The following is a 20100-nucleotide window of genomic DNA, read 5'->3' as shown; positions in this document are numbered from 1 at the left end:
TCCGGTGTGAAGGAGGTAACCTTTACAGACAGGACAGCAGAGTCCAGCTCCAAGAACCTTTTCTCTGTGATTTAACACTAGTCAGACCTCCTCCTCCTCCTCCTCCTCCTCCTCCTCCTCCTCTCTGTGTGAACATGCAGACCTTTCCCTCGCCTCCTCCTCCCCCCTTCTCTCCCCCCCGCTGTCCAGCTCAAACTGGCTGACTGTGTGAACGAGACCTTTTCAGGTGAGGAGAAACATCTTTTCTTTTCTCTCGCAGCAGTTTGTCTCCGCTGGTGAAGTTTAGTTTGGAAAGAGAGAGAGGAATGATGAGGCCCCCTGCTGTGACTCGTCCTCTGCTCCAAGTGATTCACACAATCCAACAGTCTCTACTAAAGAAGATAAAAAACAGACTCTTCACAGGTCGTCTTCAAGGGACCCGCAGGCCAAAAACCCAAAGAGCTTCAACTTTACAGAACCCTCACTGGAGAAGCTGACACCATGTCTGTTATTCTTTTGGACCAGTGGAAATATGATATTATCTATCTGTTGTGTTTCTTCACTTTGTCTATTTGAGTTTGTTCTCATCCTCATACACGGACTTTTATTCTGAAGGTTTTTCAGAGGATTTGTTAAAACATGGTCAACATAGATTTGTATTGTGATTTTTGAAGAACTAGACCCGACGAATTAAAGACATTTTACTCAGGCTCAAATTGTTAATTATGTCGAACTGATCTGGACACACACACACACACACACACACACACACACACACACACACACACACACACACACACACACACACACACACACACACACACACACACACACACACACACACACACACACACACACACACACACACACACACACACACACACACACACACACCTGCTGCTGTCACTCTGATCGATAGCCACACTGACACTGAACAAAGCCCCGCCCCTGTTTAAACCACGCCCCCTGTGTTTAAAGCCACACAGCCTCTACCGGCTGCCAAGCTGGTGTGAGGGATTATGGGAAAGGACGTTTCACAGATGACACTGTGGAGCTGGGACAGAATCCAGAGTCCTGGTTTGACGATTAATTGATGATCAGAACAGCTACTGATTCATATCTGTCAATCACTGAATCATAAATCGATTACTTGTTTCCGTTCAGATGTGAACGACTAAAACTTCTTCACAACCGGAGGAATGAGTCGAAAGTCTGTTTACTTTAAAAGACAAACTGGTTTCAAGGAAAGTTCTGAGAGCGATAAACACACTGATGAACAAACCAATCAGAAGCTGGCTTGGTGAGGGGGCGGAGCTTGAGTTTTGTGTGTTTGTGTGTTTGTGTGTGTACTGGGCCTCACCTCCTCCGTTCTTGTAGCACAGGTACGGGAACCTCCACACGTTGCCGAGTCCCACAGCGAATCCAACGCAGGACATGATGAAGTCCATCTGCCGTGTCCATGTTTCACGCTCAGGGTATCCCGGCTGAGGCCTCGTGACCACGCCTCCTTTCTTGTCCAGACCAACACAAGCTCCACCGCCACCTTCTCCAGGACCTTCCACGAGGCTGACGTTAGCAGCTGCCGCAGGGGGGTGACCGCCACCATTGGACATAAGAAGGGGGCTCTTTTTGGTCTCCTCCAGGAGAACCAGTGAGCAGGAGGAGGCTGGAAGGGTCTGCTTCTCCATCCCTCAGAGCAGGAACCAGTTAGGAACCAGGCAGGAACCAGGCAGGAACCAGGCAGGAACCAGGCAGGACTTACTCAGGGACCAGGACACAGACTAGTCCACAAACCAGGAGGGAACCGAGAGGAACCAGGTGTATACTTGATCCCCTTGATCTCCTGTGAAGTTCTGTCCTGTCAGTAAAGGAGCAGTCCACAGAAACACCTCGGCTCCTCTCAGCTGTTAATCCTGGTGGATGTTTGCTGGTCTCTTCAGTGAAGGATCACTTCGATTCTTCCTTCAGTCCCAGTTTCAAACCAGAGAAGAACCTGCTTCACTTTCACACAGTTCTTCTGTTTGAATGTAAATTCAGTTTGGTCAGAGTCTCTGCTGCACTGGTGATATGAATAATATCAAGTGGAGCCCGAGTCTGATGCTTTATTGATCGATTCTTCAGATTCAAAGTAGAAAAACACAAAAATCAAAGGTTCTCACAGTAAAGACGAAGGTTTCTCTCCCGTCTCGCAGGTGAAATGACAATAAAACGTTGAAAATAAAGATAACGGCTGTTACACCGACACTCAGGCGACGACCTTCAAAAACAATCCACGAAACACTTGAATGTGAGTCTGAAGAATCGCATCAGAACAGAGAGTCACGGAGGAGACAGAGGCCGGAGGGACGGAGAGGACGGAGAGGACACCGTCCTGCTACTCACTGCGAGCGGCTTCAGTCCCGGCGGAGGGCGGCGGGCGGGCGGTGCAGGCGGTGGAGGAATGGAGGCGACCCCATCCGAGGAGGAGGAATTAGATGAAGGAGGAGGAAAAAAGGCAGAAGGAGGTGAAGACGTCCGGAGGCAGCTGAACGGCTCCTGGTGCAATGAGCGGTCTGACGGGACGATAACGGGACGTTTAAATTCTGCAGCTGCGTCCCTGTGAGCCGCGACTTAAAAGGAGAGCGTCCAGTGACGTCACAGACCCCGCCCACACCCTCCACTTCGACCTCCTCAACCCCCCGCGCGCTCTCTCTCTCTCTCTCCTCACCCACCCTCTCTCTCTCTCTCTCTCTCTCTCTCTCTCTCTCCTCACCCACCCTCTCTCTCTCTCTCTCTCTCTCTCTCTCTCCTCACCCACCCTCTCTCTCTCTCTCTCTCTCTTTCTCTCTCTCCTCATCCACTCTCTCTCTCTCTCCTCACCCACCCTCTCTCTCTCGCTCTCCTCTTCCAATCTCTCTCTCTCTCCTCACCCAGCCTCTCTCTCTCTCTCTCTCTCTCTCTCTCTCTCTCTCTCTCTCTCTTTCTCTCTCTCTCTCCTCACCCACCCTCTCTCTCCTCACCCACTCTCTCTCTCTCTCTCTCTCTCTCTTCATGCTTCAACCTCTCTCTCTTTACCTCCTCACCCACTCTATCTCTCTCTACCCTAAACATCTCTCTATCTACACAGCCTTTCTCTCTCTCTCTCTCCCTCTCTCTCTCTCTCTCTCTCTCTCTCTCTCTCTCTCTCTCTCTCTCCCTCCTCACCCACTCTATCTCTCTCAAGCCCCAACCTCTCTCTTCTCTGACGCTCTCTATCTACACAGCCTCTCTCTCTCTCTCTCTACCTCCTCGCCCAGTCTATCTCTCTCTCTCTCCATCCTTCAACCTCCATCCCTCCACTCTTCCTCCCTCTTCTCCACCTCTTTCAGGAGTAGTGTTCCTCTGTCTCTTCCTCTAGAAGAAACGGCTTCATGTTGATGTGTCACATGTTGATCTTTGTCCCGTCGCTGTGAAGAAGAGAAAAACAAGTTTACAGACTCTTTACGACTTTGGACGAAGATTTCACCTCAGACACATTGAACCTGATATCAGGACGTGTACGTGTCACATGTCACGATGCAGCACACGGAAGATTGTCTACGACTCCATCAGTCGACTTCTTATCATGTGACTGACAAAGCCTTTGAAATCACCGACACAGGAGTTTGTTGGTTTGGTGAATTCCGATGAATGTGAAGAAGTCTGAGACACGATATTCTGCAGTTTCCTGTTGGAGTGAACATCAGGACACAAGTTCAGCAAAGTATCTGAAGACGTCTGAGATCCACCAGCGTTTCCAGCAGCACAGTGGAACCAGCAGGGGGCGTCCTGGAGTCTTGACGATGCTTGGAGTTAATAGCTGGTATATATATAGAGCCCTCCTTGACTTCAGTTTATGCTACCAGCTACTTCCTAGAAATTAAAAGGAGTCATGACCTCAAGTCAATACCTGGTATTCTGTGGGATGGTGCTGATTATTACTTGTGGAGGGAGGGTGTGACTAACAACTGCAGGGGGGTCCTGACTAACACCTGCAGAGTTGTGCAGAGATGAAGATTCTTTCTTCATTGAATTCGAGAAACTTGTGATTTTAATTCGTGCTGGTTTGAGATCATTTTAATCTCAGATTTTAATCTCTGATAATTCACCTGTTGTTTATTTATGTTGTTTCTCTTCTTCGTTGAGCCTCAGGATGGCGACTTGTACTGAAACAGTGTCTGTCGCCCCCTGGTGGCTACTAAATAAAATTACATCCAATATCAAACATTTTTTTCACTCTTCACTAAAATAATCTGATCGACTGAGGAATCAATTTAAAAAAGGTTGAAACAAAAAAAAATCCGTGAACCCAAATTCAGAAAGTCACGCCCAATGAGGGAAATAAAATTCTTCCAGTTTCTCTTCAGGTTCTCGAGTCAGTTTATTGAATGAAGATGAGTCTTCATGTGATTTCTGACGTCAGAGCTTGTTGAGCCTTCAGGGCCACCGTAGTGTGAGAAAAAAACAAACTGTGAGTTTTTTTTAATCAGTTTAATGTTTTTAGAGAACTGATAAAACACTTTAATAAAAAATCAAAAGTACTGCATCAAGATAAATAACAGTTTGAAACTTTTCTGGAGACTTTTAAGGCACAGAGGTGAAACACATTCACAACCTGTTGAGGATTTAAAAAAGTATTTTAACAGAAAATAAACACTTATACACATCATATATAAGCTTATTTAAAAATACTGTAAAACTTTCAGAATAAAACCTGTGAGGTCAGAATTTCCCTTTAAATGAGGCACTTTAATCTTTCAATAATAAATATATTAAATGCTAAACAATTTTTGAAATGATGCGTGTTACCTTATATATAACGAATTAAAAAAAATTAGTAAACTAGGGCTACGTTGTAGCTCTAACGGGCCCGAGCACAGGCAATTTCAAGTCTGTTGCGGTCGGTGAAGAGAGAGCGCTCATATTGCGCTAGGATAAACGCTTCATTTCCTGTAGCCAGCAGGTGGCGATGTGTTTTTAAAGTCTTGTCTTACATTTCTAGTTTGGACTTGATTGGACCAAATATGTCTGAGATATAGAAGCTCGTGTTTTGATGGCGTCTAATCTAACTTTGACGCCACGCCCAGGTCACACGGTATCACGAAAAGTTGAAAATCAAGTAAGTTTAGATCTCCATCTTGTTCTGATTAGATTCTGCCCTTTAGGGGGCGCTAGTCAGGTATTTTGCCACGCCCATCCCTTAAAACCATCTGAATGTCTTCGGGGGGGGGGGGGGGGGGGGGGGGGTGGGGGGACATTCAGATGGTACACAACTGTCCTCATTTTAGTGAGGACCGGTGAATGCTAAATGAGGGGCTTTCCCGTAGGTGGTGCTGTTGAGCTTTTTTGCCGCACCCATTTCCAAATACTCCAGAATACGTACATTTTCACCAATTTCTAATTTACTAAGATTTTACTAATTTGCTAAGAAGAATCCTTACAATTTCAACAGGGCCTCCCACCGTTCGGTGCTCGGGCCCTAATAAGAAAATTAAAATAACACTGTATAGTCCAGGTTTAGATTTTCAGGCATTCTGAGAGCTCAGCAGCTTTTGTCCAAATGTCCATCAGACGTCTCTCAGATCCACTCGTCCTCTCAGGATCCTTTCTCCTTACCTGCAAACCTGAACGACAGATACAGGAGGAGTGAGGGAGGAAGATAGATAGATAGATAAATAAATAAATAGATAGAGAGATTAAGAGAGAGAGAGAGAGAGAGAGAGAGAGAGAGAGAGAGAGAGAGAGGAGAGATGATGGTAAGACTGTTCCCCTTCAAACAGGTTTGTTGGATAAGACTAGATTTCCCTTAATTCAAGACCACATGTGTCAACCTCATGGTGGCGTTAGAGTAGAAGTCAGATGATATGAGTTGATCAGCTGATCTTAATGTCATAACATTACAGTGACTAACTAAAAGTTTTTGATGATGACATCTTTAATTTTACTTAGCTCATTTAAAGGAAAAACTACAAAAGAGAATATTTTTTTTATCATCCACTTATGAATATAAGAAGGCAGTTCATAAAGATAAATGGTGGGTGCCCCCTGCTGCATTTTAATTATATACAGTCACTGATCGTCTATATAAAGTCACTGATCGTCTATATATACAGTCACTGGTCGTCTTTATATACAGTCACTGATGGTCTCTATATACAGTCACTGATCGTCTCTATATAGAGTCGCTGATGGTCTCTATATACAGTCACTGATCATCTTTATATACAGTCACAGATGGTCTCTATATACAGTCGCTGATTGTCTATATACAGTCACTGATCGTCTATATATACAGTCCCTGATCATCTTTATATACAGTCACTGATCGTCTATATATACAGTCACTAATCGTCTTTATATACAGTCACTGATCGTCTTTATATACAGTCACTGATGGTCTCTATATATAGTCACTGATGGTCTCAATATACAGTCACTGATCGTCTATATACAGTCACTGATGGTCTCTATATACAGTCGCTGATTGTCTATATACAGTCACTGGTCGTCTTTATATACAGTCACTGATGGTCTCTATATACAGTCACTGATCATCTTTATATACAGTCACAGATGGTCTCTATATACAGTCGCTGATTGTCTATATACAGTCACTGATCGTCTATATATACAGTCACTGATCATCTTTATATACAGTCACTGATGGTCTCTATATACAGTCACTGATCATCTTTATATACAGTCACTGATGGTCTCTATATACAGTCACTGATCGTCTCTATATACAGTCGCTGATTGTCTATATATAGAGTCACTGATTGTCTATGTATACAGTCACTAATCGTCTTTATATACAGTCACTGATCGTCTTTATATACAGTCACTGATGGTCTCTATATATAGTCACTGATGGTCTCAATATACAGTCACTGATCGTCTATATATACAGTCACTAATCGTCTTTGTATACAGTCACTGATCGTCTTTATATACAGTCACTAATCGTCTTTATATACAGTCACTGATCATCTTTATATACAGTCACAGATGGTCTCTATATACAGTCGCTGATTGTCTATATACAGTCACTGATCGTCTTTATATACAGTCACTGATCATCTTTATATACAGTCACAGATGGTCTCTATATACAGTCGCTGATTGTCTATATACAGTCACTGATCGTCTATATATACAGTCACTGATCGTCTATATATACAGTCACTAATCGTCTTTATATACAGTCACTGATCGTCTTTATATACAGTCACTGATGGTCTCTATATATAGTCACTGATGGTCTCAATATAGTCACTGATCGTCTATATACAGTCACTGATCGTCTATATACAGTCACTGATGGTCTCTATATATAGTCACTGATGGTCTCAATATACAGTCACTGATCGTCTATATACAGACACTAATCGTCTATATACAGTCAGTGATCGTCTCTATATACAGTCACTAATCGTCTTTATATACAGTCACTGATGGTCTCTATATACAGTCGCTGATTGTCTATATATACAGTCACTGATCGTCTATATATAGTCACTGATGGTCTATATACAATCACTGATGGTCTCTATATATAGTCACTGATGGTCTCAATATACAGTCCCTGATCGTCTATATACAGTCACTGATCGTCTCTATATACAGTCACTGATGGTCTCTATATATAGTCACTGATCGTCTATATATACAGTCACTGATCGTCTATATATACAGTCACTGGTCGGCTCTATATACAGACACTAATCGTCTATATACAGTCACTGATCGTCTATATACAGTCACTGATCGTCTCTATATAAAGTCAGTGATCGTCTATATATACAGTCACTGATCGTCTATATACAGTCACTGATCGTCTCTATATACAGTCACTGATTGTCTCTATATACAGTCACTGATCGTCTATATATACAGTCACTGATTGTCTTTATATACAGTCACTGATCGTCTATATACAGTCACTGATCGTCTCCATATACAGTCACTGATCGTCTATATACAGTCACTGATCGTCTCTATAGACAGTCACTGATCGTCTCTATATATAGTCACTGATCATCTATATATACAGTCACTGATAGTGTCTTTATATACAGTCACTGATCGTCTATATACAGTCACTGATCGTCTCTATATACAGTCACTGATAGTGTCTTTATATACACTGATATATGTGGAAACAGGAAGACACATGCAGTAGTGAAGGTAAGTTAGATGGAAACTTCCTGCACGTCTCCTACAAATTAAGACAAACTCCAGAGTTTTTGAGTCCATATCCTTGTTTATATAAAAATTTACCAAGAGAAGTTATGTACAAATTCAGAGGCATTGGTACGAATCAACAATCAAAGTGCAAAATAACTGATCAGTGATGAATCTGTTTGGCGGAAACGCACATATTTCCTCAAAATCACTTCCAGGCAGGAAGAGGAAGTTATAAAAGATCCGGTGAGACAAAACAAATCCTCCCACAGTTGTTTGAGAACTACTTCAGTCACAGGATATTTTCAAAGCGCCAGCAGGTGGCGCTCAACACTCTCAGCTGGAACAGGTCCAGAAAAAAATATATAGATATAAAAATGAATCAACAGGAAAAAAAGAAAATATAATTTGCCAAAACAGAATTTCAGAATTTTTAATTCAATTCAAAGTATTTTGATCAATTTAATGAGTTTTGTGCAAAACTTCGAATGAAACAAAAAATCTGTAGATTCTACAAATTCATAGATTTCTTTAATGTCAATATTTTGTTCAAATTTTACAACAGAAGAAAAAAAGGCTTATTAACGGAAGCCCTGAGCGGACAGTTTTAAATATTAACTTGTTAAATTAAGATTTGATAATTATCTCGTAATGATTGAAAAACTGAAAATCTTTTCTAACCTCCTTACCCTAACACACATATACACATATATGTCATGCTTATAAATATATATGATTAAACCCAAGACAACTGAATAAAAAACAACGACCGCTCTTGGCTTCCTAACTCAAATAAAACAAATGTGTTGCCATCAGTGACGGCTGAATCTTAAAATCTGACACTTTGATATATTCTGATCATATTTTATATTTTTCTAACTTAACGGAGAAGAGCAGCTCTGATTGGTCATCACAGAAGCTTCCTGCTACGTTTCCTCTTCCTGTTTGTTCACCACCACCGAGAAAATAAACCAACAGCCAGTTTTATTTCCACATTGAATAAAACAAGTGACTTGGTTTTAAAGAACTTAGAGTCTTTCCCAGCAGACACGCCTGGTCATACTTAAAAAAAAAAGAGAAAATAACTATATGAAAAATAATATATATATTTTAATCCCTTCACAGTTTGATTCATTATATTAAAAGTAAACAGATTCTGATGAAAAACACAACAAGTTGTAGTTGTCTCCACATTGAAGTGAAGGAAAAATGACGCCATTATAAAATAAATAAGAATAAAATGTTTGACGCATTAATAAATTCTGTTATTTCATGTTGAGATGAAATACAAAAAATAAAACTGATCCAGTTTACTCCTAAAATTATTTTTTTAAATCAATCATTGTGCTTTTTAAAATGTTTCAGCTCAGCAGATTTATATAGTTTGATTAAACACAGATCTTTTGGGTTAAAATAATACAAACTTTTCTTATTTGGTCCAAAAAAGTTTAAACTCAACAACTTTATTGGGAGAGACTCAGTAAACTCACCAGCAGAGGGAGCTAATTTATGTCTTCAAATTATTGTAGTAATAAATTAAAACCAGATTTTGACAAGTTGAAGATCGTTTATCAGAAAATAAAGTTAGGAATTTTTAAGTGTTGAATATTCTCTGGTGATTTAATCATTATAAACTGAAAATTTAAAAAAGGAGAATCAATAAATGAACACCTCGATGCAAATATGGAAAGTGATGAAGCGTAACTAGTTTAACTAATCAAGCTTGTGAGTAATCAAATAAGAACAAAGTCAAACTGTTTTCCAGATTAGAAATTTGCACGTAAAAAAATAAAATTAAAGATCTAATTATAACAAACATCAATCTCAGAAAAATGATGTCATTTCTGTCTTTGTTGTGTTTCTGTCTGTTTTAAAGCTACTTCATCTTTTATCTTAAACCGAGCGTCGGCTGTGGGCTTCCTCAGTTCAGAGCTGTGTGTAGTGTTAACCCCGCCCACCCCCACCACCATCAGTGGAAACCACGCCCAGATAAAAAAAACACATTCTCGCGTTAAACTCGTCATCAACTTCAATCGATCTGGAGACAAAAAACAACAACAATGAAACCCCCCCACCCCCCCCAAAAAAAGTCAAACAACAATAAAAACGCCAAGAAGCAGGAACACAACTTCCCATCATCCACCTGGACTATGATCCACACACACACGAGCAGAAGAACATTCAGGACGCCGCTGCAGGACGTCGTCTTCAACGAGACGCCTGCAGCACGACAGCTTTGGTGAGAACAAACATTGTGACTGGGACCGGTGAATTAACGGCGCTCCGTGAGCTGGGTCGGTCTCTTAAAGCAGAACAAAGAGGACGTTGGCGTGAACGTCTCAGCGACCACACGGAGCATGGCTTCTGTACAGATGAGAGGAAAAGGCACCAGACACACAGACCGTCTGCAGACCAGCACCGCAGCACAGACACCAACCGACACCAACTGACACCAACCGACACCAACCGACAGGGAACTGGTTTGATCCGCGAGACGTTTTCACTGTGCATCAGAATCAACCCGCCCACGACAAGCCCCGCCTCCAGGTCAGAAACCAACACCATCAATGGAACGGAGTCATGTGATCAGCTGATAAACAATTATTCAATTTTTAAAAAAGGTTTCGACACATCAAAATATCCACGTTGAGTTCAAACACAAAGTTTTTGTGCGATCGAGTTTATCTGAACAAAGTAGGATTTAAAATTTAGAATCTGATGAGGATTAAAGTTCTTTAGTTCCGTTCAACACGACGTCACATGACCGACAGGTGATGACCTCGTGTTGCATCATTACATCATCGCTTAACTTCTAACAACCAGTCACATCCACTGGTCATGTGACGTAAACAGGAAGTAGAGTGAAGAAGGAACAGTGGTGGTGAAGAGTCAGAGCAGGGATTTATTTTCTCTGAGCGACGCTGTTGGTCGAGTCATGTGACTGATAAGAACCAATCAGGAAGTGGACGTGAGCATCTCAGTTTCTGTTTGAGTTTTCAAACTAAAAGGAGACACCAGCGTTTATAGAAGTCTCTGATTCAGAGCTTTAAAAGTAAAATGTAAAAGTGTGGGCGGAGCCTCTGTCTGGGTAACACACCAATCGTCTTCAACGTCAAAAACTTTACAACATGACCCTACTGTAAAGTTTGAGAGGTTAAGCTGCTCGTGTGTCGGCTGCACAGTGAAAACGTTCGATTGGTTCATCTTCAGTAACAATGATAATCAATAAATTATCTCTGATCAGCTTAAGGATTCTCCTCTGTTCATTTAATTAGTTAAGAGTTTAAGGCAGAGAGGGCGAATAACACAGGAGACAGACAGTCAGATGGTGGTCAGGGTATCCCCCCCTGACCTCCCCCCCCCCCCTCCTCATCCTCCTCCTCCTGCTACTGATGTGCTTTCAGCAGTGGGACTGTGATGGTGACGGCAGGGGGAGGAGTCACGCCATCTCTGTTATCTCTGAGGAGGAGGGTGAGGAAAGTCATGGGGTTAGTAATTAGAAGAAAAAAGCAGAAGGGAGGAGGAAACATCTGGATCGTTGCCCTCCTTCTTCACCTCCTTCATCTACTCCTCCCCCCACAGAGGGGAGCGGCAGAGCTGGAAAGCGAGGAGTTTGTCACCTCCTCTTTTGTCCTGTCAATCCCAGGAGGAGAAGGAAGGAGGCGGCATAGATCCATCAGGAAGAGGTGAGTAGTTTTTAAAAGATGAGGAGGAAAACAAAACGTCTCCTTCCCTCCCTTCACCATCATTACATGTTCTCAGAGGAGGGGGGGGGGGGGGGGGGGTAGGTGGCGTTATGGAGGAGGAGCACATGAGCAGGAGGTCAAAGATGGTCGGGGGGGAAAGTGAGGAGTGTGATTCAGCAAGCAGACGACCTTCACAGAGCGCAGGTGAGAGAGAGAGCAGCAGATGAAACTCAGCAATTTGACCTTTAACTCCGACGAGAGAAGACAGGAAGTGAGCATCGCCACACAGAGGGAGAGGGAGAGAGAGAGAGAGAGAGAGAGAGAGAGAGAGAGAGAGAGAGAGAGAGAGAGAGAGAGAGAGAGCAAGTCACTTCCCCAGCACTGACTTTGGCAGAAACGCCTCCAACTCCACGTCTCCCCCTGTTTTCGGCAGCACCGACGATGGCGACAGCACGGAGCTCGGGAACGAGGAGCCGCCGCCGGGCGCTTTGGGGAGGCTGTACATGTAGACGGCCCCGATGACAAGCCCCGCCCCCACCGTGAAGAGCATGTCCACGTGGAAACTGAAAAGGTAGATGGACATCACCGTGGACACGATGATGGAGAAGGACGTGGCGAAGCCCTTGAGGATGTTGTCGGCGTACTTCACCACCACGGCCACCAGCAGCCCGCCGAACGCCTGGTTGAAGATGACGCACCACACCATGTCGGTGTAGCCGAACATGAAGCCGTGCTCGGCCACAGCGGGGCCGTCGTTCCACCACAGTCCCAGCATGCCGAGCGCCATGCCGAAGATCCCCAGCTGCACGTTCCTCACCCAGACGGAGGCGGAGGTCCCCTTCAGGATCTTCTCAAAGTAAACACCAGCGAAGCCCGAGGACAGGCAGCTGATCACGACGGCGATCAGACCCACCATGTAGTTCTGGTTGGAGCTGTCCGACGCCTCCTTGTTCCCCTCCTGCTGCTGCACCTGCACAGGAGAGATCGACCAATCAGCTCAATCATTGACCAGCCGTCTGTTCACTCACACACAAATCAATCAATCAGTCATACGTGTCCACGAGTAGAGTCGGGTACCGAGAACCGGTTCCAATACAACCGGTACCTACCCGGACCGAAATGCAACGCAGACTTTGGTGCTTCACCAGGTGCCTGAGCCGATTGAAATAAATAACAGCAACAAATCATGCAGCCGGACCCCCCGGGCAGACTGCGCGCCCCCCCCCCCCCTCCCGTTTACCTCTTAACGGTTTCACGTCCTCTTGAACTCTGTCTTCAAAGTTATTTTCAACTTTCCCTCAAGGTACTTGTCGACTATAGAGTGTAAACTTTTGTTAACAGTTCATATATTATTCATATTTTTAAGTTAAAAAGTGTTTTGTATTTATAATCTACTTTAAATAGTTCATAAACACTCCAATGGCACAACACTGATGTTTGTCGATATTTAACCTGATCACTGTGTTGACATAAACACGGACACGGCGTGTCCTGGTGTAACTTGAGTGACAGGCCCTGGATTCGCCCGATGTCCTCTGCAGGTGAGAGACACTGAGGCGGACGCCCCCCCGCTGCCCTGCAGGTGTGTAGAGAAGGTTGAAGAGTAAATCCTGAGTGTAAACAGCCTCCGTCCATTTTACTATTGGAGTTTCAGAAGCTGTTGGTTGACCTTTCAGAGAGCACACGTTGAACTGTCCACACCTTCACACCCCCTGCAGGCCTGCTGCTGTCCCGACGCCCTGTCCTCACCTTATCACCTCTCCCGTCTAAACTGATCTCAAACATGGCCGCTGGGGTTTAGCCGTGATCCTGGTCTCCTCCTGCTGACCCCTGATCCTGTTTCAACACACTGGTTCCTCCTGAGAGCCGACCACGTCTTCACGTGAGCTACACAACCCCCCCCCCCCAGGAGACGCTGCCCCTGTGTGTCGTGCAGTATAACAGAGCCGACTCATCGATTACTAAATGTTGCTTTTTTAATAAATCGATTCTAATGGACTCCATCGAGGAAGATTAATGCTAATGTACAGTAAGTAGGAGGGACGTGCACCTGTAGACACGGTGACCTTCAAAATACTCAGAACACCAGAGACAGAAAAGGGGAATTGACATAAAGACGGGAGACAGGTGAGGAGATGTGCGACAAGAGAGGAGACAGGTGAGGAGACAGGTGAGGAGACAGGAGAGGAGACAGGTGAGGAGACAGGTGAGGAGACAGGTGAGGGGACAGGTGAGGGTACAGGAGAGGAGACAGGTGAGGAGACAGGTGAGGAGACAGGTGAGGAGACAGGAGAGGAGACAGGTGAGGAGACAGGTGAGGAGACAGGTGAGGAGACAGGTGAGGAGACAGGAGAGGAGACAGGAGAGGAGACACGTGAGGGGACAGGTTAGGGGACAGGAGAGGATACAGGAGAGGAGACAGGAGAGGAGACAGGAGAGGAGACAGGTGAGGAGACAGGTGAGGAGACAGGTGAGGAGACAGGAGAGGAGACAGGAGAGGAGACAGGTGAGGAGACAGGAGAGGAGACAGGAGAGGAGACACGTGAGGGGACACGTGAGGGGACAGGTTAGGGGACAGGAGAGGATATAGGAGAGGAGACAGGTGAGGAGACAGGTGAGGAGACAGGTGAGGAGACAGGAGAGGAGACAGGAGAGGAGACAGGTGAGGAGACAGGTGAGGAGATGTGCGACAAGAGAGGAGACAGGTGAGGAGACAGGTGAGGAGACAGGTGAGGAGATGTGCGATGAGAGGAGACACGAGAGGAGACAGGTGAGGAGACAGGTGAGGAGACAGGAGAGGAGACAGGAGAGGAGACAGGAGAGGAGACAGGTGAGGAGACAGGAGAGGAGACACGTGAGGGGACAGGTTAGGGGACAGGAGAGGATAAAGGTGAGGAGACAGGTGAGGGTACAGGAGAGGAGACAGGAGAGGAGACAGGAGAGGAGACAGGTGAGGAGACAGGAGAGGAGACAGGAGAGGAGACAGGAGAGGAGACAGGTGAGGAGATGTGCGACAAGAGAGGAGACAGGAGAGGAGACAGGTGAGGAGACAGGTGAGGAGACGTGCGATGAGAGGAGACACGAGAGGAGACAGCTTAGGGGACAGGAGAGGAGACAGGTTAGGAGACAGGACGTACCTGTACGATGGCGACTCCAGCGAACAGCAGTAGCAGAGACACCCACTGGACTTTGGACAGAGACTTTCTGAGCATCATGACACTGAACAGAGCTGTGGTGAGGATCTTCAGCTGATACGTCACCTGAGGGACAGAGACACGTTATCATAGATCATATTTCATACACTCATCCAACATGGAGATTCATACGCAGCTGAAAATAGTCCCCTGCAAATAAACAGTGTCCTCCTGTGGTTCAGAAAAGCTACAGTGGCAAAAACTTGACAAAATTAAACTACTTATGTGTGATTAACGTCCAGTGGGCTCACAGCTACAGACAGGAAGTGACAACAATCTGCAGGTTGACAGCAGGTGACAAACTAAGACGTGTCCTGTGGGCGTGGCCTGTGTCAGACCTGGAAGGAGGCGGCGGGCAGGTTGGAGATGGCGACGTACTGCAGGTTGTTCTGCAGCGTGTAGATGAGCGAAGGGACGGACAGCTTCAGAGTGTCCTTGTACTGGAACACGATGGCGTCCAGCAGGAACAACACCGTCTCCTTCACGTTCACTGAAGACAGAGGGACAGACGATGAATCACAGGCCTCGGGACGCTAACGTCCAAACGCAGAGACCGTCCCACCTCAGCTGCATTTTGTCCAACAGGAGGAGACGGATGCTCTTTATATACAGTCTGTACTCTGAGTTGTGGGTTTTGATCTTTTCCAATCTTTAAATTATTTTCTTTATTAATCTTCATTATGTTTGAGTCAATAAAACATCAGAAAACAAAAACAACTGCTTTATTCATTCAAAGACACGAGAAGATGATTCAGCGAAGTCGGACCTAAAGTCACGAGAACAACCAGTGAAGAGTAAAACCAAAAGTGACCTGTCCCCTAACATGTCTCCTCACATGTCTCCTAACCTGTCTCCTCTCCTGTCCCCTAACCTGTATCCTCTCCTCTCCCCTCGCGTGTCTCCTCTATCCTGTCCCCTCGCGTGTCTCCTCTATCCTTTCCCCTCGCGTGTCTCCTCTATCCTTTCCCCTCGCGTGTCTCCTCTATCCTTTCCCCTCGCGTGTCTCCTCTATCCTGTCCCCTCGCGTGTCTCCTCTATCCTTTCCCCTCGCGTGTCTCCTCTATCCTTTCCCCTCGCGTGTCTCCTCTATCCTGTCCCCTCGCGTGTCTCCTCTATCCTGTCCCCTCGCGTGTCTCCTCTATCCTTTCCCCTCGCGTGTCTCCTCTATCCTTTCCCCTCGCGTGTCTCCTCTATCCTGTCCCCTCGCGTGTCTCCTCTATCCTTTCCCCTCGCGTGTCTCCTCTATCCTTTCCCCTCGCGTGTCTCCTCTATCCTGTCCCCTCGCGTGTCTCCTCTATCCTGTCCCCTCGCGTGTCTCCTCTATCCTGTCCCCTCGCGTGTCTCCTCTATCCTTTCCCCTCGCGTGTCTCCTCTATCCTGTCCCCTCGCGTGTCTCCTCTATCCTGTCCCCTCGCGTGTCTCCTCTATCCTGTCCCCTCGCGTGTCTCCTCTATCCTTTCCCCTCGCGTGTCTCCTCTATCCTTTCCCCTCGCGTGTCTCCTCTATCCTTTCCCCTCGCGTGTCTCCTCTATCCTTTCCCCTCGCGTGTCTCCTCTCCTCTATCCTTTCCCCTCGCGTGTCTCCTCTCCTCTATCCTTTCCCCTCGCGTGTCCCCTCTCGTCTATCCTGTCCCCTCTCGTCTATCCTGTCCCCTCGCGTCTATCCTGTCCCCTCGCGTGTCCCCTCTCGTCTATCCTGTCCCCTCTCGTCTATCCTGTCCCCTCGCGTGTCCCCTCTCCTCTATCCTGTCCCCTCGCGTGTCCCCTCTCCTCTATCCTGTCCCCTCGCGTGTCCCCTCTCCTCTATCCTGTCCCCTCTCCTCTATCCTGTCCCCTGTCCCCTCGCCTCTATCCTGTCCCCTCGCCTGTCTCCTAACCTGTCCCCTCGCCTGTCTCCTAACCTGTCTCCTCTTCTGACTCCTCTCCTATCCCCTAACCTGTATCCTGTCCCCTTACCTGTCTCTTCTCTTGTCTCCTCACCTGTGTCCTCACCTGTCTCCTCTCCTGTCCCCTAACGTGTCCCCTCGCCTCTATCCTGTCCCCTCGCGTGTCTCCTAACCTGTCCCCTCGCGTGTCTCCTAACCTGTCCCCTCGCGTGTCTCCTAACCTGTCCCCTCGCGTGTCTCCTAACCTGTATCCTATCCTGTCCCCTAACCTGTCTCTTCTCCTGTCTCCTCACCTGTCTCCTCTCCTGTCCCCTCAGGTGTCTCCTAACCTGTCTCATCACATGTCCCTTCTCCTGTCCCCTCACCTGTGTCCTCACCTGTCTCCTCTCCTGTCCCCTAACCTGTATCCTCTCCTGTCCCCTAACCTGTCTCTTCTCCTTACTCCTCACCTGTGTCCTCACCTGTCCCCTCACGTGTCTCATCACATGTCCCTTCTCCTGTCCCCTCACATGTCTCCTCACCTGTCCCCTCTCCTGTCCCCTCACCTGTCTCCTCACCTGTCCCCTCTCCTGTCCCCTCTCCTGTCCCCTCACATGTCTCCTCACCTGTCTCCTAGCCTGTCTCCTCTCCTGTCTCCTCTCCTGCCTCCTCTCCTGTCTCCTCTCCTGTCCCCTCACCTGTCTCCTCACCTGTCCCCTCTCCTGTCCCCTCTCCTGTCCCCTCTCCTGTCCCCTCACCTGTCCCCTCTCCTGTCCCCTCACCTGTCCCCTCTCCTGTCTCCTCACCTGTCTCCTCACCTGTCTCCTCACCTGTCCCCTCTCCTGCCTCCTCTCCTGCCTCCTCTCCTGCCTCCTCACCTGTCTCCTCACCTGTCCCCTCTCCTGCCTCCTCTCCTGCCTCCTCTCCTGTCTCCTCACCTGTCTCCTCACCTGTCTCCTCACCTGTCTCCTCTCCTGTCTCCTCTCCTGTCTCCTAACCTGTCTCCTCACCTGTCTCCTCTCCTGTCTCCTCTCCTGTCTCCTCTCCTGTCTCTTCTCATGTCTCCTCTCCTGTCTCTTCTCATGTCTCCTCTCCTGTCTCCTCTCCTGTCTCCTAACCTGTCTCCTCTCCTGTCTCCTCACCTGTCTCCTCACCTGTCTCCTCTCCTGTCTCCTCTCCTGTCTCGGACGTGTAGCTCCCTCAGTGTGTCTGATGAACTTACGTCTCTTCTGCAGCAGGATGATGAGCAGACACGTCAGGACCTTCAGGAGCTCGGCCATGACCACGGCGGAGGTGGTGAAGAAGCGCTCCCCCGGCAGCGTGCGGACATACCGGATGCTGAGGATGAGCGACGCGTTCTGGAACACGAGCACCACCAGGCTCACGTACTTCAGCCGTTTGTTCACTGCACAACACAAACACACACATCAGACGTCCAATGAGAAACCAGCACGACATCGAGCACCTGTTTAGTTAAAGGTCACTTCTTCTTCTCAGTCAAGAGTGTTCGGGGGTCATGGGGTCATGGGGGGGAATAAGCTGCTCCTACAATGGTCAACAAAGAAGCTTTTGGGAAACATTAGGCCATGAAACAGGAAGTTGTTTCAACTCGACCTATCTGCCCCAAGCTTCAGACCAAAGAAAATATCCCTTCATTAAATGTACACTTTGTTTTCATAGTGTGTTCCTCAAGTGGTCGGCAGCAAACTGGTCCCAGGACAGTTCCTGATGGTTGAGGAAGTGCACAGGTGAATCAACAGGCATCTAACCGACAACCCCAGATGTTCACCAGAGTGCGAGGGCTCGGCTTTGAGTGAGAAACCAGTTTTATTCTCCATGACTGAAACTCGTCCTCACAGACTCTGATTGTTTCACGTTGACAGGAACAAGTTTGTGTTATTGTCTCAGACTCGGAGGGTTCAATCCCCAACCGTCAAACCAGAGATTCAAGATTTACAAGATGTATCTCCAACCTCTGATATGAGCTGTGAGGACACTGTGTGTGTCTGTGTGTGTGAGTGTGTGTGTGTGAGTGAGTGTCACGTCCCCAGCTCTCTAACAATTGAACCACACCTGAAAACACACACACTGCTGAATAGAGGAGGACAAGGACACACACTTTATCTCACACAAACACACCCATATGTAGACAAAACTCTCTCCCCCCCCCCCCGAATCTCACACACACCAATATGTAGACAAAACACACACAAACACACACACACACACAAACACACACAAACACACACAAACACACACACTGCTGAATAGAGGAGGACAAGGACACACACTTTATCTCACACAAACACACCCATTTGTAGACAAAACTCTCTCTCCCCCCCCTATCTCACCAATATGTAGACAAAACACACACACACACACACACACACACACACACACACACACACACACACACACACACACACACACACACACACACACACACACACACACACACACACACACACACACACACACACACACACAGAGCCCCCCGGCTCTCGGCTGTCTCTCTCCCCGGCTCACCATCACTCTGGCCCCGGGTCGCTGTCTTCTCCTCCACCTCCTTGTTGTGGTTCCCTCCTCCCATACCTTCGCTCCTTCTGTCCGACCGGACCGAGCCTTCTCCCGGCCGCCTGCGCTGCTAACACCCCGCTAGCCTCCCAGCTAGCCCCGGCTCACGGTTCAGACCCAGCCGGAGCAGCGAGGACCGGGGGAGAGCTTTCTGTTTCGTCCGGGATAGAGTGCTCGGAGCGGCGGGTCAGAGCGGGGCTGAGGACCGAGGAGACACGGGGGAAGAACCGGGGACATGAGAGTAGAAGTCACCGTGCAGGTTCTGAGGTGTCCCGGAAGAGAACTACAGCAGAGATCCCTCCGATGACAGGAGGAGCCACTCGGATGTAAAAAAACACACAACAGGAAGTGCTCGGGCCTTTCAGTGAAATACTACAATTTAAAATACTACTACTAGTCCTGTATTCAAAATAAAGAGGTACAAATTTACTAACAACATAATAATAATAATAATAAAACTATATTTTTTAGCAGCTGTCAAAACTACTGTCCCAAAAAACTGAAAACACATAAATACACATTTATCATTATTATCGGATAATTACGTTTATTATTGATTAGTAACGCTGAATCAGTTCATTCTGTTGTGTTTTGTTGTCATGTAGGGTTTTGACATTGTGGT

At 46.8% G+C, this 20100-nt stretch overlaps 2 protein-coding genes across 2 annotated transcripts in view; both read right to left on the bottom strand.

Moving 5' to 3' along the window:
• The window catches only part of slc6a8 (solute carrier family 6 member 8), a 23410-nt gene extending 21018 nt beyond the window's left edge, over nt 1-2392 (bottom strand). Inside the window, exon 1 of the mRNA XM_053424873.1 lies at nt 1340-2392. Coding sequence (XP_053280848.1) covers nt 1340-1667 — 328 coding nt within the window. The 5' untranslated portion in view covers nt 1668-2392. The remainder of the gene's footprint in view (nt 1-1339) is intronic.
• A 2830-nt stretch (nt 2393-5222) lies between these two features.
• On the bottom strand, nt 5223-19764 carry slc35a2 (solute carrier family 35 member 2). Its single transcript, XM_053424910.1, has 6 exons — nt 19431-19764; nt 18127-18309; nt 15379-15530; nt 14984-15106; nt 12233-12816; nt 5223-5600 (listed from the first exon to the last, which is right to left on the bottom strand). The coding sequence occupies exons 1-6, from the start codon at nt 19492-19494 to the stop codon at nt 5573-5575; spliced, it is 1134 nt and encodes a 377-aa protein (XP_053280885.1). The 5' UTR covers nt 19495-19764; the 3' UTR covers nt 5223-5572.
• Between the last annotated feature and the right edge of the window lie 336 nt (nt 19765-20100).

This window comes from Pleuronectes platessa, chromosome 6 (genome assembly GCF_947347685.1).
Source record: "Pleuronectes platessa chromosome 6, fPlePla1.1, whole genome shotgun sequence".
In the NCBI taxonomy this organism is placed as follows: Eukaryota; Metazoa; Chordata; class Actinopteri; order Pleuronectiformes; family Pleuronectidae; genus Pleuronectes; species Pleuronectes platessa.
The sequence above is the reverse complement of the archived record's forward strand: the minus strand, read 5'-3'. Positions and strand labels throughout refer to the sequence as shown.